We start from the raw sequence: 22,943 nt of genomic DNA on the forward strand, positions 1-22,943 counted from the left end.
CATATGTTATTTGGGGTTCAGTTTCTTTTCACCCAGAAGAGTTCCCCAAACCATTTTTTTTTTAATGACATTGACTTTTTTTTTTTAAAGATCTATTTATTTATTTATTTCTCTCCCCCCGGTTGTTTGTTCTCTGTGTCTATTCGCTGCGTCGTTTTTGTCCGCTTCTGTTGTTGTCAGCGGCACGGGAATCTGTGTTTCTTTTTATTGTGTCATCTTGTTGTGTCAGCTCTCCGTGTGTGCGGCACCATTCCTGGGCAGGCTGCACTTTCTTTCGCGCTGGGCAGCTCTCCTTACGTAGGCGCACTCCTTGCGTGAGGGGCTCCCCTTCACAGGGGACACCCCTGCGTGGCAGGGCACTCCTTATGCGCATCAGCACTGCGCACGGGCCAGCTCCACATGGGTCAAGGAGGCCCGGGGTTTGAACCAGGGACCTCCCATATGGTAGACGGACACGCTAACCACTGGGCCAAGTCCGCCGTAGACATTGACTTTTGAAGAGACCAAGCCTTGCAGAATGTTCCACATTCTCCTTTGACTGATTGGTTCCTGGTGTAATTTCTCTCTACCCAGGCTTTCCTATAACCTGCCAGGTTCATGGCTTGATTAGATTCTGAGTAAACGTTTTTGGTCTAAACACTTCAGAAGCGTATTTGTATTCCATCCCACCAGGAGGCACATCATTTTAGAGTACCCACTCTCCAATTTGTGGTGTTCAATTTGATTCCTTGGTCACGGTTCGTGACAGCCATGACTCTCCACTGCAGAGTCTTCCCCTTTGCTGTGAGCAAGTAACTTGGTAGTGATGCTTCACCATGTTGGTAGATTGTCACCGCCGATTCCTCCCATTTCTTTTTGTACGTGTTACTCCCCCCCTACCCAGAGCTAGAATCTATTTTTTATCCCTTGAATCTGGTCTGGACCTGTGACTTCCTTTGACCAATAAAATGTGGTAAAAGTGTCAATGCCTTATTTCTGAGCCTACGCTGGAAGAGACTTTATGCACTCTTGGGATTAAGCTGCCAGGTAAGGAAACTCGGACTGGAAGAGAGAGGCTCAGTGTGGGACACCAGACGTGTCAAGGAAGCCATCTTGGATTCCGCAGCTCTAGTTAAGCCGCCCCAGCCCACCCTGTGGGGAACAGAAGCCACCTCCATGGAGCTCTGCCTAAGTTGCAGTCATGGGAAATAATAAATGGAGGTTGTTCTAAAAAACTATGGCTTTTAGTGTGGCATGTTGTGCATGAAACAGATAAGATGTAAGCTGTCAGTTTCTTGTGCACAGAACCATTACAGGCTCAGAGCCAAGTACATTTAAAGCTCAATAAAACTAGGTATCTGCCATTTTTTAAATTTTTTTTCTTCATGCATATATCTTAGTTTGGATAATATTGTATACTTTTTTAAAAAGTCCTGCAAAGTTTTGTCTTTGTGGTGATTATGATGTTTTAATTTCCATTTTATTTTTTAATCAAATAGCTACATATGGATATAAAAAAATAAACACTATAGTGGGCTATGGGGGAAGCGGATGTGGTTCAAGTGATTGGGCTTCTGCCTACCATATGGAGGACCTGGTTCGATCCCTGGTGCCTCCTGGGGGAAAAAAAAGTGTGCCCACATGGTGAGCTGAGTGCCCGCACGGTGAGCCAGTGCCTGTGCAAGTGAGTCAGGCAGCAAGATGATGATGCAACAAAAAAGACAAAGGGGAGAGTCAAGGTGAGGCACAACAGAAACCAGGAACTGAGGTGGCGCAAGTGACAGGGAACTTCTCTTCACATCAGAGGTCCCTGGGATTGCCCCCCAGTGTATCCTAGAAGAGAAAAATGAGAAGACAAAAAGAAAAACAGATGCAGATCACACAGCGAATGTACACAGACAGCAAAAAACAACAGGGTGGCGGGGAGGAGGAGGGAAAAAAATAAATATAGTGGGCTAATACTGTAAATCAACAGTTCCTTACCTTCAAGCCCTTCTCATCTCCAATTCCACCCCCCAGGAGTAAGCACTTTCATCCTCTTCTAGGTTTGGTTCTTGTGGCATTTTCTTTTCCAAACATGGCCATGATATTTTCCAACTCTCATGCTCTTCCTTCTGGACTTTGACATCCTTGCCATGGATGGGTGGGCTCTGTGTCCTTTCCCCTTGAAACCGAGTGGGCTTTTTGTGACTGTTTCAACCAATAGAGTAAGGCAGCAATGACACCATCTGACTTCGTGGTTAGGTCATAAATGGTGATACAGATTCTGCCTTGCTCACTGGAATGCTTGTGCTTGAAGCCTCTGGTTACCAGCCGCCACATAAGCTGTCTGACTTCCCTGAGGCCGCCATGCTGTGAGGAAGCCCAAACTAGCCCACGCAGGGACCACTCGGAGAGGCCAAGACTTCACAGGAAGAGATGTTCACCCGGCCCCCAGCTGCTTCAGCCTCTGCAGTTCCAGCCCTGGCCACTGTCTAACCACACACAAACTGCCCAGCCAACCCCTTCCTGAATTCCTGACCCACAGACACCTGGGCTGGAAAATTTAATATTGTTAAGATGACAGTATTACTCAAAGCAATCTACAAATTCAATGCAATCTCTTATCAAAATTCTAGCAGCTTTTAAAAAATTCTCGATTTCATTTCTCTAATCTTTGCTATTTCCTTCCTTCTGCTTGCTTTATTAATGTAAGCATTTAGAGCTACACATTTCCCTTTCAGCATTGCCTGCTTTTTTAAAAAATATAATATTTATTTTTTTTAAAGACACTTAGATTACATGTTACATAAAAAATAAAGGGGATTCTCATATGCCCCGCTCCTTACACCTCCCACATTGTCTCATATTAACAACATCCATTATTATTGTGGTACATTTGTTACAATTGATGAACACATTTTGGAGCATTGTCACTAGCATGGATTATAGTTTACATTGTTCTTTACACTCTCTCCCACACAATTTTGTAGGGTATGGCAAGATAAATAATGGCCTGTATCTGTCATTGCAATATCATTCAGGACAACTCCCAAGTCCCGGAAATGTCCCCATTATTACACCTGTTTTTCCCTCTCCCTGCCCTCAGAACCTCCAGCACTGCCTGCCTTATAAGTGACAAAATTTTGAGATAACTTGGATTTGTTAGTCCATGTTTGCTTATTTTACTATTATCTTGACATAGTGATGTTAGACATTATTGTATTTCCTACTTTGATGGATGAGAATTTAGTTTACATCAACCCCTCACTTTTTCTCCCAACTTTTATCACCATTTAGACTTTTTATAATTACCTTTAAAACTCTAAATAATATTAAACTTTTTTCTTGTCCTGTCAACTTTTGAAATTCCATATTATTGAAGTATGCATACACTGATATTCCCTAAAATACATTTGTTTTCTGCACTGTGCCTCCTGAAGAGTTAAGGGGCCCCTGGCACATATTACCATACCTGCATCTTTCACATCCTTGATGGTGGCAGTAATTTCTGGGATATCCCCTAGTGTTGTAAAATTTACTCATGATATACTATGTTTGTAAGAGGGGGGAGTTCCAGGGGTTTTTCCTTGCCCCTTCTTTTTACATTAATTTTACTTCATGCCTCAGGGAATTGGTGTGGTAACTGGCAGGAATTGGTGTATTAACTGACACTCAGTTTCACTGGGTCTAGGGTACAGACTTTGGTGAAAACTATCCCATTTTCACTTGACCAGATAAATCCCCTCTGGAACCATGGACCATGGTGTCTTTTTGATTCCCCATAAATAATAGTAGCCTAGAGCCAGCCTCTAATAATCCCCTCAAAGCCTGAGGATTTCCCTTAAGTAGCTCAAATCCTTTGGGGAAGGCTGAAAGGAAGATCACAGTATGAACTTGTGATGTTATTGCAGGATCTTTTATCAACCACAAGTCTCCACTTCTTTCAAGGGGGACAGATTCTGACCTGACTCATATGGAAACCGGGTAAGTTGTTCTGCCTACCATGGTGGTTCCAGTCAGGTTTTTGTTCACCAGACCTGGGAGTTTTGGAGGTAATATTAACAAAATAGCTTCTTAGTGAGCTCAGCGGCCATTTATTTTGGTCCTAGGTCCTCATCACCAATGAATTATTGCTTAAGATCTCTGTGGAAAAGACCTGATGATCACACTAGCCCTACTGTCTAATGGGTATTCAAGTCCCCTTGGTTTGTGCTGGTTGTCACTGCTTGGCTTCTATAAACCAAGGCTCTTTCCAGCTCCACTGAGATCAGAGAAGAGCCAGTAAGGCAGTTTTGAATATATTTCTTTCACCTAGTAAAGCCTTGGTTATAGGACTGTATTCTGGGCCTATTCCAGAACACTGTGACTTTGTGATGGCTCACACATGTTAAAGCCACTCTAGCGTTGCTATATTCTAAAGATGTTGGGTTCTGTCTTTGGCATTCTATGCTGCTGGAGTTTCAGAGTGGGTCCACCCTTGACTTCAGTTTCTTCAACCAGCCAGGCAAACAAAGAACCACTCCCAGCAGTTCAAACTAAAATACTGAATCCAGAATCTCTGTTAAATGAACCCCCACAGATAAATTCAATCTTACCTAAAATTAGATTCTCCTTTCTTGGCTGATTACCAGTATAACCTATTCCCATGCACAATCCTTCAGATATTTGCTGATCCCCAGAGTCCTCAAAATTCTCATAAATCTGTACATTACAATTCTCAGATCCTGCTTTTCCTACTAAATGTCCTTACTTGCACAGAAAAAACTTAGTGAATGTGAGAATTCAACTCAAATCATTTGGCAAACATCAGGATCAAAGAGTTTGGCTCTTGGTTACTTTAGCACTGAGGTGGCAAGAAATAAATTCTTTGGGCATAGTCATAGAAAATTCCTGGCTTCCACCCCTGGCTTGATCCCAGTCAGCAGACCCTTGAGTCCTGATGTTTTCCATATTGTTCTATAGCAGCTGCAAGACAAGTCTCTAACGTTTTGCCCTCAATGGGCACTTCATCCCCTGTGACTCTAAGGCAATATTGTAAGATGGTGTTTCACTAGTCTGAGCCACAAGTTACCAGATTCTCCTCCTTTACTCCTACTGGTATTTCATGGCTGTCGGTCTGAGTTAGACCAGATAGCCAATTCCCCACATTTCACCAAGTTATACCTGTAACTGAAACCACAAGTACCAATTTCTCAGTTAATTCGGGTTATTGCTTACAAACCAAAAAAAACTGGCTCTAATCAATTTAAGTAGAATAGAAGTTTACTGGAAAAATATTGGGTTGTTCACAGAACCGATGGGAAGTCTGGAACCTTTCTGGGAGGACCAAAGGAGCTTTGGTGCTCAGGCTATACTGCTGGTGCCTCTGGAGCCACTCAGACACTGTCAATGCCGCTAAGATCCTAGTTTTTTAATGCCCTGTCATCTTTGTGTTATTTGTTCAAGATTAAAAGACCTGAGCATCTGATAAGCCAGGGTTAGGTCAAGGGTCCAAGTGCTGACTGTCAAAGGATCTCTCCACTTTGATTCCTCTAGTGGGTGGCCAGGGGCATTCCCCAAATCAGGAAGGCAGTTGGGATATACTCCGAAGTACAGTAGATTGATGAATATCTTTGTTGTCCGGTCTCTCTTTTGCTTTTTTTAAAAACATTTGCTGTTATTTTACAGGAGTCCTGGGGAGGAGAACAAATTTATCATTAACTGTCAACAGTAATTTTTCCATAATTTTTTCTTAAATTTTGGAAAATTAAAGAATTTAAAGATGAAAATATAAAGAAAAAAATTTAAATATCTGCATTCCTACTACCTAAATTTAGTCACTGTTAGTTTCTTGGTGTATATGTTTTCAGTCCTAATTTTCCTTTTCTTTTTTGTTTAAAGAATATTTGGAGGGAAGGGACATAAAAATATAAATGCACACTGTAAAGGATTCAAACTTACAAAAAGCACAAAGATTCTTTTACTTAACACACATTTACTGAGCACCCATCAGGGGCCAGGCACTGTCACAAATACCAGAGAGACAGTTGCGAACATAGGAGACAAAATCACCTAGCTCTCATGGAATGTACATGCTGGTGGGAGACAACTATAAATAAGAAAACTGAGTAAAATACATAGAACATCAGATATTGGTAAGTGCTACTGGAGAAGTAAAGCCAGGAATGGCAATAAATAAGGAGCACCAGGAGGGACTGTAACTTAAAATAGAATGGCCAGACAAGGTGACATTTGAAAATACACCTGAAGGAGGCAAGTGGTAAAGAAAATTTAAAAAAATCAACCCAATTCACACTCCTCACAGATATCAATGAATATATGGTGAAAGTCATTCTAGATATCTTTCAATGTACACGTTCAGATTTCTGATGGATCATCAATGGATGGATTGATGGATGAATGGATTGACAGATACCAGTTTGGAGAAATATACTATAAAATATTTTTTCCCCTAATCATCAGTAACTTATTAAGCATCTGTTTTTGTTTCTGGATATATATTTATTGCATAGGCTATGAATTTTAAATGTACAGCTTCACAAGTATTTACAAATATTAATATATATACCTCTGTAGCAACCATTAAGATTCAGATTTGGGACTGCATGAAATCTATAAATCAATTTGGTTAGAAGTGACATTTTTATAATAGTGAATCTTCTAACACACGTGCAAGATACATTCCTCCACTTATTCAGGTCTTCTTTAATTTCTTTTGATAATGTTTTGTAGTTTTCTATGTGGAGGTCTTAAACATCTTTCAGATTTATGCTGAGGTACCTGATGCTTTCAGATGCTACTTTAATTGCTATTGTTTTATAATTTCAATTCCAAAGTGTTGCTAGAATATAGAAATACAATAAACTTTTATTTACTGACCTTGTATCCAGTAATCTTGCTAATTTCATATTATTTATTTGAATTTCCTACAAAGGGAGGATGGGGACAGTTCAGGTATTCTTTCTGGAAGAGATTACCTGGGTCATGAGCTAAGTCTTGATGGACATATGGGATTTGAAGCAGCAGAGAAAAGAGGAAAGGGCATCTATTAGAGATGAAGGCATTGAGGTAAGGAAGAATAGGGCATCTGTAAGTGCTCAAACCTGTGTAACAGCACAATGTCAATGCTGGACACTCGGTGCCACCTCACCTATGACAATGTCAGGCAGCATTTATGGCAATCAGGTTAGGTACATGTGCCTCCATATCTAACTATGGAAGTGGCTAATTGGTCCTTTTAAATAAAATGCAAACCAAAGTTCCTGGATTCCAGGAATAGTTTTAGACTAGAAATTCTGAGAATGGAGCTATGGCTGGAAGCAATATGGCTACTAGAAAAAGTGTTCAAAGCATATATAAGAATTAAGTGTGATTAAAGTAGCACCTTCTCATAACACTGTGCTTACATCCTATTTGGTCGTGTATTTGATCAATTTAAGCAGAATGCTTCCTCAAAACAAACTTCAGATTTGCAAAAAATTCTGGATTTCAACTATCATATAAACTTAACTCTAAAATTAAGAATACTGTGATGTAATTCTGATGTTGACTAACAGAGTATAAAAATTATTGATAAGACACCCACAAAGAATCCAGTGTTGGTCTGCCAAGTTAATTCCCAATCCTCACATAAAAATCATTAAAAAACAGAATTTTCACGCATATATTCTTATTCAAAATATTTTATGATTTCTTTGCATCTAAATCAATTTAATATTTTCTCCTACCCAGGTCACAAAATAAAGAAGCACACACAGAATATAGTCAATACCAGGTTATATCAATTTACTTTACATAAGAACAGAGTATTCAGTACCATAATTTCCATTTAACATAAAAAAAAACACAAATCTGTACAGAAAAGCCAAAGGTATATAGCATAACATGTAAAATGTGCAAATACACCTTAAAACGCAAGTTATTCTATAGCATTTACAAAATAAAACTTTACAGTAATTAAAGGAATTCTAGCTAATAATCTTTTTCATGTGTAGCCAATGAAGATGTACAAGGCACAACTTAGTGTTGATGTTAAGTATTTTAACACACATCCTCCCTCAGATTATTTATTCAAAGATACTAAAATAACAAAATATCATGTCTGTATTTTATTCTTTAATGAGACTCCGTGCATTTCTAAAGTTTCATAAAGCATTACACTGATAACGTATGTGTGGCCAGGACAAACTGTTCCCTGAACTTACAAAGACAAGACCTTTGCTATTCTATATTTTCTTAAAAAATTATTTATATATATACACACATACATACACATACACGCACACACATTACACAGAAGGAACTTCCCATAATCCAAAGGGAGGCCATTCCCTGTTAGCAAAGGTTCCCACTACAGTATTTCATGAGTTATTTAAAAATCATATACTTATTTAAAACCACCTTTCTTGGTCAAACTTGCCAAAAAAGACACTGAAATATACAATTTTCTCACTCAAGGTAAAGACAATGCCTAATTTACAAAGCCGTTTCCTTGAGATTGCACAGTGAAAGGTATCATTTAGTTAAAATATAAAAGCTTGCTGCTTTTAAAGAAAATACCTAAATCTACACAGAGGAAAAAGTCAACTATCAGAAATCGATTTTATAGCCAGGGTACTGGCTATAACACAATTCAAAATCTTTCAGACCCAAACATCATGCTCATTACTGTTTTACTGCCCATCCCTGAGAGTAAAGATTCTATCGTTTTTAATTTTTAATAAAATAAATTTTACTTTGATAATAAGAAAGGTGTTTATGATTTTTTTCCAAAATATAAATGAAATCCTATTTCATTTCAGTAAAAAAAAAAAAAAAAAAAAAAGATAGATGCTCTTTGCAAAGACCACCATTCACAAAAATTTTAAATATTTGTATCACAATCAATTGGAATCTGCTTTTTACTGGGTAATTTCTATTATTTGTCATTCGTCACTCATTTCTTCATAACTCATTATTCTGTAATTTTTGTTACTAGGAGCATTTAATAGGCAATGGAGGAAAACTACAACATAAAACTTAAAGCAACTCTGAAGTGAGATCTATGTATCCTTGTGGCAAAAGAGAGTTTGGAAATAATGTGAATGACATCCAAGACAGGCAAAAATATCTATGAAAGAAAGAATACATATGGTAAACCTCTTCCTTATCACTTTGGTTTAGCCTTCTTGGCCAAAATCTTCTGTAAACTTCTTTAATTTCAACAAGTCGTGTTCATTGACTGTAGGCTTTGTGTTAGATAGTGACCGTAACATATCCGACTGTCAGGGGGAAAAAATGGGGGGGCAGGAGATGAGTATTAATAAAAATGAAAATGATCACATCGTCATCACTATTACTAATTTTTAACATAAGGTTAAATCTGAATATTTGCAGTGTGCCATACGTTAATGACAATAAACTATCTTATTCTTCCTAAATGACACCTTGATCATGTCATTCCTCTGTTTAGGAACTTTCAATCACTCCCCTTACTCTAATCAAAACCTTTACTTCACTTCTTAGTACTTATTGGAAGTATAATCTTCTTAACCTGAGAATCACAGCCTTCCAAAATATGTTCACAATCTACTTTCTGGTCTTAACTGTTTTATTTTTAAACAAGAGAGAAAATTTCCAATTGAGTGCAATTCAAAAGGAATATAGTCATTCACCCATACTTATTATGTGCAGTAGAATAACAATTTAGTCAAAATTAACTGGTACCATTTCACTAAACCATTAAAATTATGATTGAAATATTAAGAAAAAATGCTAAATACCAGGGATCAATCAAAAATCAACTTCTAGACTATGTCTCCTATAAAACAGGATGGGAAATGGTAAAAAAACCACTCTAAGTTACTGCAAATTTGCCAAAGCTGGAAAGAGTATGAAAACTTAAAAAAATAATATATCAAGGGTTGAAACAAAAAGGGGTTTATGATTAACTTTGCAGATATGCATTCTAGTTAATTAATATATATAAACAACACATATAGATATACACACACATATACACAACTGTATTTATAAACATATGTATATCAATTTATGTCATTATATATAAAAATTTCTCCTCTGGAAGTTGTTCTTAATGCTACCATGAAGCTCTTCGAAAGTCTTTGACTAAAGCAGATAATTTAAAAAATTGAGATTGTTCATGTACAAGAAAACAAACAAACATAATAAAATATAATTTTTCAATCACAAGCTCCCTTTAATAATATATCTTACTAAATAAGTTTCAAAAATTATTTTAACTCCTACAACATAAACTACAGAAAGCTAACTTCTTGTAATAAAAATGAGTTTTCATTTTTTTAAAAAAGTACTGCATTATTTAGACTTCATGGAGTCTTGAGAAGTAAAACAGAAAAATAACATTTATGAACATTATATACATAATATGGGATATTTAAAAAAATCTGAGATTCAGAGGAAAAAATCTTCACTAATCCTACTTTTTTTGGTTAATTCTTTTCAGTGCAATGTATTTGAGTATTTTGGGGATAATAATGCACTCACATTTCAAGTTTTACTAACAATAGAAATAAAACAGAAGACAGCTATAAGAGCTAAAGGGTCAGAAAACTGTTTTTTGAAAAACAGACTTCTCATTTAAAATTAAATTTTCCTTAAAGCCCAAGATAATTATTTTTATATTTTAAGTTTAATCCTCATAATTTTTAAAGTTAGTATATAGCACTTAATGAACTTCCCTGATCACATTAACATTTTCCAGCTAACATAACTTTGCTGAATTACAAAGTATAACATTTTAAGATTTTTCTAAAAGGCAAACAAAATTTCAAACCATGGAAACAACGGGCTCCAAAAGTTTATCCCCAGGGACATCCATCCATGTCATTTCAATGGCACCAGGATCACCCGGAGAACAAGGTGTTAGCAGATCATCTACGATGTTGTTAGGGTTGGCTCGAGAAGGTCCATGAACCTGGAAAAAATAACAGTCTGAAATACTTATTTGAACAAATTAAATTAACATTAAGTTACTTAACATTAACTTAATTAAATTAACATTATAATTAACTTAAGTTCAGCATGTAAGTTGAAAAAAGGTTAATGTATTTCCTATTTGTTAAAATGATTTCTTTTGAAAACAGCAAGGAATATACATTGAAAAGTGGCTACTTCTGAGTGACAGGATAGATTTTGGTTGACTTTAAATTTTTTCATGTTTTCCTATATTTTTGAATTTCCTATACTAAATTATTTATATGATCACAGGGGGGAAATGAGTTTTTTAAAAAAGAAGAAACAGTTACTGTGTAGGACTTCCCCTTTTTTTTCTAATGCTTATTAACTGGCAATAATCTTAGAGAACCAATATAGACATATTTCAAAAATTCTATAGTGGAACAACTGTGATATTTGAAGCGCTAGATGGAAATTACTGTCTTTTTTGTCTCTTTTAAGAAAAATTTTCCTTCTTCAAATACAAGCATAAAATTAAATGTTAAGTGTAGTTTTTAGTGCCATTTTATAACTCATAACTAATTTAAGATAAGAAATTTTTAACAATATTCAAAAAAGGATCTTTGAGAAATATAGTCACACGCATAGTTATACGATAAGAGTTGTATCAAGTTGGGGCTGCAAACAATTTTAATATTTGTTTTACTGATCAACTTTAAAAATTATCTTTGAAGGGTTAAGGTGTGGAAAAATAAACATTCTCACTTGACTTAGTATGGGTATTTTCTCTTTGATTTCCATCACAAAAATTTCAGGTGCCCAAGTTCAAGGGGTTTTTCTTTTTTCACTGCTTTACTTTCTGATCTACCCTGGGCCGAGACTGGTACTTCAGACATTTGCTAAATGAAATAAACAGGCAAACTTATTTCTGTTAATTGAAATCATTAGTTCTAAAAATGGAATAAAGGATGGAGCTATAGAGCCGTCTACTTCGGTTGGGGATGCAACAGTGTTAACAATAAATCTGCGTTGACTGCTCCACCTCTATCCTGCTAACAAGGACTGTGGTTTCCTGTCATACACACTGTCTCTGGTAATAATAAACATAATCAAATGATAAATTCTGGTAGACCAGACTGACTTCCTAAGAATCTATAGTTTCAGCATGACAAAGAGAATTCTGAAGAGCAAGTAAATGGATGCAGCATACACATGATCTTAAGGGCTGAGGAAGGGCAGGTTAAGTCTTATTTGCTGGGTGAGTCAGGTACTGTAGTGGGTGCTTTATGAGTATTATTTCATTTAACTCCCACTACAGCATTTCAAGGTAGTGCTATCACCCCCATTTAGAGATGATAAATGAGTCTTAAATAGGTAAAGTAATTTGCTCAAGGAGGTATTATAATGAGTAAATTGTTGAGCCAGGCTTCAAATTTAGGTTTTAATTAAAGCCCAGAAATATTCTTTCTTTTCATCCTGTGATTTATAACAAGCATACAAAGTTAACTTGCTCATAATCTAACTATTCTTATCATAGATTACTGGGATAGGTTTGCTAATAGATTTTTAGGATTTTCAAATCTATGTATATGAATAATATTGCCTGCATGTTTCTTTTTCGTTATTTTGAGGTACGGGGATTGAATCCAGGACCTTGTGTGTGGGAAGCCTGGGCTAAACCACAGAGCCAATTTGGCTCCCCTGAATTGGTTTTTTCATTTGTTTGCTTGTTTTTTTTTGTTTGTTTGTTTTTAGGAGGCACCAGGAACCAAACACCAGACCTCCTGTGTGGGAAGCATGCGCTCAACTGCTTGAGCCACATCCGCTCCCCTGTTTTATCTTTTAATGTCTTGTTTGGTTTGGGTATCATGGTTAAGTTGGTCTTATAAAATGAGCTGGGGTATGCTTTAGAGGAATTTGCTAAGTTTGTCATTTCTTTCTTAAATATTTGGCAGTATTTGCTGATGAAGACATCTGGGCCTGCAGTTTTCTTATGAGAAAGTTTTAAACACAGAAGATTTCTTTAATAGTTTATTCTTATTATTTTTTTTGCATAAGTTATTGTGTACTTTTCTAGAAAATTTGTCCATCTAAATTTTCAAATGTACTGCAGGATCTGTAGTGACACCGTTAGATGGCTCACATTGTTCATTTGTGCCTGCTCCTTTTCCCCTAACAGTCTCTTCAAGAATTTATGAATTTTATTAGCTTTGCAGAGAAGCTTCTGGTTTTACTGATGTTCTGTGTTGCATATTTGTTATCTACATCATTCATTTCTGCTCTTTTTCTTTTTTCCACTTGCTATGAATTTAACATCCTTTTCATAAGTTCTGAATAGATGTCAGTTGAGCTCATTGTTATCCCTTCTCTTTCTTATGTATGGATTTTAAGTAAAAATATTAAAGCAAAAAATGTACAAATACAAGAACACACCAGGTAGCTACCACCCAGATGAAGAACTAGAACATTACCAGACTCCTTGCAATCTCCAATATTCTGACTTTTATTACCACCAGTTAGTTTTGCCTGCTTTTTGGATTTTATTAATATATTAAGGGAATCATATGTATTCTCATGGAATGCTATGTTCCAAAGAGAAATGTGTAGCAAAAGAAATGCGTAAGTGGAATTAAATTAGTAGATATGTATGGCAGGGGACAGAATTGAAAGGTAACTGCTAAGAGGTTTGGGTTTTTCTTTTTGGAGTAACGGAAATGTTTAATATTGATTGTGGTGATCCAGGCACAACTCTGTGATTATACCAAAACCCACTGAATGTACAGTTTGGATGGACTGTATGATATAAGATTATATCTCAATGAAATTGCTAAAAAAAAGAGAAAGAAATGCATAGGAATGTTTAATAGCAACATTAAACCAAACTGGAAATAACTCTAATATATTTAAATAGGAAGCTATAACTCTAAGTTGGGTTTTATAAACAACTCACAGGTTATGAAACAGAATGGTTTAATTTCATTCAATTCCAAACATTTTATAATTATCATTATGATTTTTTTTCTTTAAACTACAGTCTATTTAAGAAGCATATTTCTGAATTTCCAAAAAGATGGGGATAATTTATACTATTTATCTTTTTTTTTTTGGTAACTGATTTCTTAAATACACTGGCTTCAAAAGACACTCTATGAATGTAATCCTTTTTTTATGACTTGATTTATGGTCTTGTATTTGAATAATTTACATAAGTGTTCTCTGTACACAATTGTGAAAAGAATACATATCCCATAGATTTCTGTTAAGATCAAGTTTGCTGTTGTTCATCTTTACACCCTGCTCTTTTAATCTTGTTTGTTCTACTAGTTACTGACTGATTACAGATGTGTCTATTTCTCTTAGTAGCTCTGTCAAATTTTGTGGCATCTACTTTAAAGTCCATGTTATTATGTTCATGCAAATTTAGAATTTTCTGTTATTAATTTTTATATGAAATTAGTTTTCCGACCTTTTAAAAGGCTGTTCAGGTTTTTTTTTTGACATCACAGAAAGCTCTCTTGTACTGTTTTCATGTAGTATGAAAATTTGGCAGTTGCTTCTGAGATTTCTCTAGCACCGTTCCTCTCCCCCACTTTTACCAGGACCTTCTCTTTTCTGCATCTCTATTATTCCTACCCTCTATTTTGATAGAGGTCTATTTGATAGTGGTCTGTTTTGATTCCAATCCCCTCAGTGTAGCACCCTCTCTTGGAGGGGCACCCTGATAGGTCTTTTGAGAGTTCCTTGGGATTAGATAGCTCCCACCCCCCAGTCTCTACTGCAGGCCCCTGGCACTCACTTGCTACTAGAATACCCTCTAGTATCAGAGGGGTTTCTCAAATTGGTCCATCCTGCTTTCCACTGGATACTTCTTGGCTCTTTTGGGGTTCACATTCTCAGTCAATAAAATGCCTTTTGTTTCCATATTTTCTCCTGTGTAGACGCTGATAACTCATGGGTCTTACAGGTGGCATATACAGCTAACTACCTTGTCACCTAGTGTTGCTGCAAATACTGTTCAAGGGTTTCTGTTTTTCTCTATCTGGTTGGCAGATTTTTAGGTCTATTTCTAAAATTTTTCCTGTTGGTTTTTGTTCCAACTGCCCCTGACTCTATGTGTACTGAGTTATTTTTGACTGTGAGCTAGCTAGTACTGTATTTGTAAAATTGTTACAGAAATAAACTGAAGCCTAGGATGATGTAATCCAAAATATTTATATTTTTTTATGTCAGGTTTTAGGGAGATACTAGCAATCTGGAACTACATCAACATCATTTTAGAGCCTGAGATGATTCAAAGGTGAGCTGCAGTTCCTACAGGACCTGTCTACTTTTTTTTTTTTTAAGACTTATTTTATTTTTTATTTATTTCTCTCCCCCGCCCTGTTGTCTGCTCTCTGTGTCCATTCGCTGTATGTTCTTCTGTGTCCGCTTGTATTCTTCTCAGTGGCACTGGGAATCTGTGTCTCTCTTTTGTTGTTTCATCTTGTTGCATCAGTTCTCCGTGTGTGTGGCGCCACTCCTGGGTGGGTTGCACTTTTTTGTGTGTGGGCCAGCTCTCCTTGCAGGGCATACTCCTTGTGCGTGGGGCTTCCCTATGTGGGGGACATCTCTGTGCGGCATGGCACTTCTTGCGTGCATCAGCACTGCGCGTGGGCCAGCTTACCACACGGGTGAGGAGGCCCTGGGTTTTAACCCTGGACCTCCTATATGGCAGGTGGACGCTATCAGTTGAGCCAAATCTGCTTCCCCCAGCCTAAGAATTCTTTACCATCTTTTTAGGTCTCTCATGCCTTCAAGTGAAACATTTGTTTTTTAAAAATATATTTTTCTAGTTTCCTCAATAAGAAGGTTGGTCCAAAATTTCAAGTTATTTAAATCGGATATCCCAAGACCAACCTTTTCAATAAACCACATTTTAGTCACATACGCTTAACTCATTCATGCAGAAAAACTAAAAAAAAAAAAAAACACTAAAACAAACAAAAAAAAAAACAATGCTTGGGAGGGTTGAGACTTCAAATTCTGAACCACACTTTACCCTGGACCAAATCACACCTTTGCCCCGTGGGAAACTGTTAACACCCGAGTCCCAGATTGACCCTCGGCAGGTAGCTGTATATACCTCTTGCAGGTTTTTTGTGAGAATCAAATAAAATAATAAGATCAAGAATAGAATCCAGTGCCAGGCTTGTATTAAAAAACATCAGTCATTATTATTTTTACTTTCTTAATGAGCTGTAATTGCACCAGATTTTGCTCAAGGATATTTTGTTTACATCAAAGGCAGCTTTACTACTATATATGTAAGCTTCTGTACTTATAGCAAAACAAAATAAAAATGCTTAAAACATTTTAGGACTCTATGTCTATGAATAAGCAAATTTTAGTTGGAAAAGATTTTCAATGAGGTAGAAATTTTTCTATTATGTAAACCCACTTATGGTATTACTACACAAATTTGACACCCCCCCGCCTCCAATCTTTGAAGACGAACCAATTATGGTCTCAAAATTTGATTTAGAAAACAAATGAAAGGACAAATATATGTTACTTACCTTTTTAAAATGAGTAGCTGACTGCACTTTTCTAACAGGCTGCATAAGTGCATCACGTACGATGATACTTATATCTGCCCCTGAATAACCATCAGTTTTCCTTCCAAGTTCTTGGAAGTCTGTTTCTGTCAGACTGTTTTGAGTGGTCCCTAAGTGCAATTTAAACATTGCTGCTCGGGCGTGGGCCTCAGGTAAAGGAATATAAATTCGTTTCTCAAATCTTAAAATGAAAGAGATAACAAATCAAGGATATTCGTATATATATTTTAAATTTTAATTGAAAATTAGAAAATTCTCAAAAGAAACAAGATTTAAAATTATTCCCAATTATATAAAGTTAAGTTGAATATATCAGTAAGCCTATATATATTAGAGATAAACATTCTATTTAAGTTGGGTTAAAAACAAAATAAAAATAGCCAGGGAACCAGTTTGGAGTGGCTTGGTCTTTCCCACATACTTTTTGGGTTTCTGGGCCACAGTGTTTTGTAGTATGCTTAGAACTCATGATATAAAAAGACTGTCATACAGGTTTACATTTTCCTATGGAGCTGCAACTCTAAGCTCCTGATCGAGAGATCAATTAAGAGTAACAAAATGAAATAGGGGTGGAGATGACAGAATAATTCTCTAAATAAATTCAAGATAGTAAAATTACTAACGGTCTTGCAGAATAAATAAGTATTTATTACACAAAACGTCCATTTTCTTATAATGGGTATGTTCAGAACAAACAATTCTACCATATCATAAATTTAAAAAATAAAACAAAACACTATGCTTTATTAACAACAATTTTGCTTGCCTTAAAATTTTAGGATTTGGAGATAGGGAGGAAGGGTGAGGAATAATTTAAGTGGTCTCAGTTTTTTTTCTAGGTAACTTTCTATGGTAATAAGAAGACTTTTTAAAGTTTCTATTATATCTAGAGATAGGTTCAGAATAAGGCCTGTTTTTTAAAAGCACCCTGCACACTTCCTTTCTTGTTATTTAATGGTACTCTACCATGTTGGCAAACCATCAAGTGAACGGTGTAAAAACAGCAGAACTCTAGTACTAATTTTTACCATGCTAAATGAAATGAATGGAAGAGGGAATTATAAAGCAGTGAAAAATGAAGAGTCTATACACTTTTCCTATAAATGAAGTTTCATATTCAATTTAAAAATTAAAGACATCACTTTTTTTTAACTAAAAATATATCTTGGTTATCTTACTTCTTGACTTATAAAATTGTTATTCTGGGTGAATTTTATATGAAGACTTTTCACTGAAACATCAAGCTACATGTATAAATTTTTGAAGCATCAGGGCCCACTAAGCTTCATCAAAATTAAAGGTAAACATCAGGTAACATATTTCCCAACGTGAACGATTTCAGTAGATGGAAATCACTTTATTTCACTACAGCAGGCAAACAAACAATGCCTGCCCTTATTCCCCCAATGTAGGGGGTTAAAAAGTTCTGAAAAACGACCAGAATGCCTCCTCTCTGGGCGAAATGGGGATTATCAGTCATAAGCTTTATCTGTAAGTAGAAATAAGATATTCACTGTATCATCATACCTTCGCCTAATGGCCGAATCCAGAACCCAGGGTATATTTGTAGCTCCCAGAACCAAAATTCCATCATTGTCCACACCAACCCCTGTATCAAAATAGGTAATATTTTTTAATAATCTGTCATTTTAGTGTTCTTTAATCACCTCTATATAGTACTAAGAAATGTGATACTTTTCTGCTAAAGTACCTCAACTTGTGTCTCTCTCTGAAAAAATAAAAAAGATATAAATACTCCCAACAATGAATCACCTAGATTATAGACCAAATCTTAATATTCATTTCAAAATATTTCTTGAAATGTTTCATTTGAAATCTACACATTCTCTTAACTCATATTGTTTGTAGTGCATCATGATTAAATACATATTGCATTTTTAATTTTTTTGTTTTTTAATTAGTTTTCTAGGAGGTACTGAGGATTGAACCCAGGACCTCACACAGGGGAAGCAGGCACTCAAGCACTGAGCTACAACTGCTCCCCTATATTTTCACTTTACACAGTAAGTCCTACAAGATGACCACAACTGGGTAAAAACTATATATACAGGGAAGACAATTAGAATGAAACATGGCACAATGAAGCAGTTGGTCTGTTAGAATGGAGAAATTTCGCTTGAATTTTTTCCTCATTATTATAATTCTGGTTATATAAAAAATAGAATCTATTTTTTAAAAATAAATAATAATACTACCTTGCATTTGAACTAGAAACTCTGTCTTAATTCTACGTGCAGCTTCGCTTTCATTTTCACTTCTTGAACCACACAGAGAATCAATTTCATCAATGAAGATAATGGAAGGTTTGTTCTCTCTGGCAAGTTGGAATAAATTCTTAACTAGCCTAAAAATAAACAAAAACTTTCAGTTTCTAAAAAATGATAATGACAAAAGAAAAAGAGACAATGAAAAGACTTTTTTAATACACCAATCTTAGATGAACTTTATAGATTAAAAAGTCTAATCATGCTTCAGGTACAGAAAATAAGAATGCTAAAATTGGATAATATTACTAACTATACATGCTATTTTTTCAAATGAAGGATTGATCTAACAGAGAAATTAATTCCTATATCATGTCACTTCTCTGAATGTCTATTAATGACGTAAAAAACCTACTGCATTATAGCCTGGTTATTTAAATATTAAAAACTTAAAAAGAAACATCTGACTTATTCTTCACATTCAGTCTATGACTCTTAAGTATCTCCCTAACAATAATGAGACCATGAAAATTATACATGTTATCTATTTCATACATCCAAATTTTTTTATATTTCCTCTACCATAAACGGTAGGCAGAAAAATCTGAAAACCAAATTAAACATAAACAAAATTAATAAAAGATATTATTCTTGTCAGTGGCATTCTGAGACAACACGATTTGTCATAAAAAAGCAGGTTCTTGATATAGTTGAAATACATTCACCTTTTCATAGTGCTTTAAATAATAAAGGCAATTTCCTTGTATTTGTGGCAAGAGCAAACTGCTGAGAATATGATCCTCAAAATCTTTGATAATTGTCAATGATATAACCTAAAATTTATTTTTGTTATGAAATATTTCAAATACAGATAAGTACAGAAAAACAACAAATTATATTTTATATTTGTAACCAGCCAGAGTTATAAGTGTTGATGTTTTGTCATGTTTGCTTCAGACTGCTTGCCTGCTTTCTTTTTCAAATAAATAAAATGATTAATTAAAGTTAAAGCCCAACTCCAATCCCTTTAACTCTACATCTCTCCTTAGGGGCACACATGCACTCAAGATAATTTGAATCATCCCTATATATATTTAATGTTTTTATTAAATGAGTTTATCCATATTTTTTTGTCCTTTAACATTTTACATTAATACTAATATACTGTATGAATCCTTTTACCAGACTTTTTTACTCAATGATTTTCACACTTATCTACACTGATATATGAAGATGTAGTTCATTCTTTTTACTGTAATGTAAGTCATAATTTGGGTATATATTCCCTTACTAATGGATAATTAGGATGCTTACCAGTTTTTGCATTATTTTACAAATGCTGTAATGAACATCCTAATACATGTTTTCTTAAGCATGTGTACAGTTTCATTTTTAGAAATGAAATGTATTCTTTTGAGATACAAAACCATTCATTTTAACGCAAATAAATGTATCTTTTCCTTTATCTAGTTTGTAAATGTTGACAACTCAATTAACAAATGGTAAGACTTGAGCAGACATGAAAGATGTAAGAATAGCAATAACTAGCTCACCAGGGAAACTCAAATTAAAACCACAATCAGATACTACTGTAGACCCAAAAGAATGGCTTCTAAGACCAAACCACCAAATTATGATGAGAATATGGAGAAATTCTGATATATTTTGGTGGCAAAATGGTACCACCTTAGAAAAAGGTTTGGTAGTTGAACATACTCCTAACCTTTGCGCCAGTAATCAAACTCCTAGTTATTTACCCAAGAGAAATGAAAACATATTCTGATTCCAGGGTTTTCTCCTTTTATTCACAACAATAGCACACTAGACTAACTTTTCTTAAATAGAATTTCATGAAATCACTTGTCCAGTGAAAACCTTCAATGGTTCATCTATTCATCTAACAAATACCTACGTACTCTACTTTGGTAGATGTTGAGTTTACAATGGTGATCCAAAAAGAAAGCCAAATTCCCTATCTTCATGGGGCTTACGAAACATTCAAATAATCACCCAAACAAGTACTCACCACCTAACAATTTCTTAATGTGGTAAGTGCAATCTATGAAGAAAAGGTGGATGCCAGTCTAGGTCATGAAAAGAATTCCCTGAGGAAGTGATGATCTGATGGAAGAGAAATTAATCTAGTAAAAGGGAGATGAGGCATGCCTCTGAGGAAGCCTAGACACAATACATCAAACATGCTTTTGTAAACATAGGTAAATGCAAGAAAATCTGCTCCTGTTGATAATGGTGATGACCAGAATAATGAAAATACTGATAGCTTAAATTTACTGAGCTCTAACTATGGACCATGTGCTACTTAAAGCACTTTATATGAATTAGCTGAGCTAATTCTCACAGCCCTCAATGAAACACTATTAATATTTCAGGGTAGATGACATTTAACTGAAGGCTGAATTCAGTCCATGGCTATTTCTCAGGGGAGGTTCAATAGAACAGCATCAAATTCTTTATCATTTCAAATTCTGTATTCTAAAAAGTTTGCCCTTTGTATTTCTCCCTTCTTCCCAGCAACTGTCAAGGCACTGACAATCAATGGTTAGATATTCTCATAAGAAAGCAAACAAATAAAAATCAATCTGAAAACATGATTTTACTAAAAACAATAAAATGCAATTATTTTACACTTCCAAAACTCTTCCAAGTCACTCTGCATTATCAATTCTAGAGGTATGAGATAAATAAATTTAAAGTCCTCAGAACCACCAATAATTGAGCTACCATCTGACTTATAATTACATTGCTGGGGATATATACATATATATCATCTCCAAATCAGATTTCTAATACAAAAGTCAACTATAAAGTATTTTAAAACATTAGGAACAAAAATACCTAGAAATGAACTTTTAAAAATGAATATTTTAATATCCTTGTATTAAACAACATAAAGAAATTTTTCTGAAATTTAAATGACTTGTTGGAATAATTTCTGAACTACAGTTCATACAAGTAACTTTCAGACAAAAGAAAAACAAAAAATCAATTCACTACTTACTTTTCACTTTCGCCTAGCCACTTAGAAACAAGGTCAGAAGAAGATATTGAAAAAAATGTTGAGTTGTTTGCTTCTGTTGCTACAGCTTTGGCTAAATAGGATTTTCCTGTTCCAGGAGGCCCAAATAATAGAATGCCCCTCCAGGGTGTTCTCTTGCCTAAAATTTGCATTAGAGAAGTAACATGAGCATTTCAGGACTGCCAATGGCAGGTACCACAGACATCCACACTGAAGAACACGATGAAGAAAATTTCACTCTAAAGTTTTCAGTAATAAAAATATTTCAAAAATAGATCAAAATAAGGTAAAGTAGGTCAGACATATTTTACTTGCTTTTTCTAGAAACCACAGATATAATCCTTCTAAGAGGGAATTCACGTGCTTGCTCTCACTCATTTACCTAATATGTATCAAAACCACAGTGGGCAGGCAGAGAATAATACAGAAGGATCTCTGTCCCCGTGAGCTTATAGTCTACGGAAAAAAGAGTTTGGTCACAAGGCACTTTTGGGTCATCTATGTGAGCACTTCCCTAGGACAGAGTACTGTAGAAAACCCTATCCACAGGGGAAGAGCAGATGGAAATATTTTCTTTTTGAATATTTGTAACCTTTGAAAAAATAAAACTAACATAGTCTGGATGACTTGTGAAGTTCTAGCTGATTCTTGATTCTACAAGCCTGCATAGGTTATTATTATTATTACAAGTAGCAGGTTCTCATTCAGATGGTTGGGTAATGATAAGAAGACTCTACCTTAAATACTAGTTTTGCCAAAATTTAACAAGGGAGCAAATCAACTCTTTGTATCTCAATTTTGCTAATGAGAGATTATAATGTTGCCTAAAGTGGGTTATAGCTGGCAATAAAATGTCAAATACGCATTAAAAAATTGCTAAGCACAAACTGTGGATGGGTACATGGTGTCTGCAAAAGAATAATACAGAGATGGTTAATGGAAAAAGTAAATATTGTTATATTGACTATTATGAAAGCCTCCACTTTACTTGAATTCTATTTTTCTATTTGAAATGTATGTTGCCATAAGTCCATGCCCCCTACATTTGGTATATAGACCACTGATGGCACAGGAAGTGCTTTTAGGTGGTATAAAAATACTTTCCATTTAAATAACTATCTTTTTAATGTACATTAGAAAAACACTGACTTTTCCTTCTGTAGCAGACACAAAGCAGTCTTCTAAAATAAAGCTTTGAAGTAAAAATCA

The 22,943-nt window shown here is 35.2% G+C and overlaps 1 protein-coding gene across 1 annotated transcript in view; it reads right to left on the bottom strand.

Annotated features, from left to right (window-relative positions):
• Positions 1–7,720: 7,720 nt before the first annotated feature.
• Positions 7,721–22,943, bottom strand: part of VPS4B (vacuolar protein sorting 4 homolog B) — a 35,553-nt gene continuing 20,330 nt past the window's right edge. The window contains exons 6-11 of the mRNA XM_004452926.5: positions 21,717–21,873; positions 18,689–18,837; positions 18,000–18,081; positions 16,434–16,653; positions 10,757–10,897; positions 7,721–9,221 (exon numbers count right to left, since the gene is read on the bottom strand). Coding sequence (XP_004452983.1) covers positions 9,120–9,221; positions 10,757–10,897; positions 16,434–16,653; positions 18,000–18,081; positions 18,689–18,837; positions 21,717–21,873 — 851 coding nt within the window. The 3' untranslated portion in view covers positions 7,721–9,119. The remainder of the gene's footprint in view (positions 9,222–10,756; positions 10,898–16,433; positions 16,654–17,999; positions 18,082–18,688; positions 18,838–21,716; positions 21,874–22,943) is intronic.

Source organism: Dasypus novemcinctus, chromosome 16, assembly GCF_030445035.2.
Source record: "Dasypus novemcinctus isolate mDasNov1 chromosome 16, mDasNov1.1.hap2, whole genome shotgun sequence".
NCBI lineage: Eukaryota > Metazoa > Chordata > Mammalia > Cingulata > Dasypodidae > Dasypus > Dasypus novemcinctus.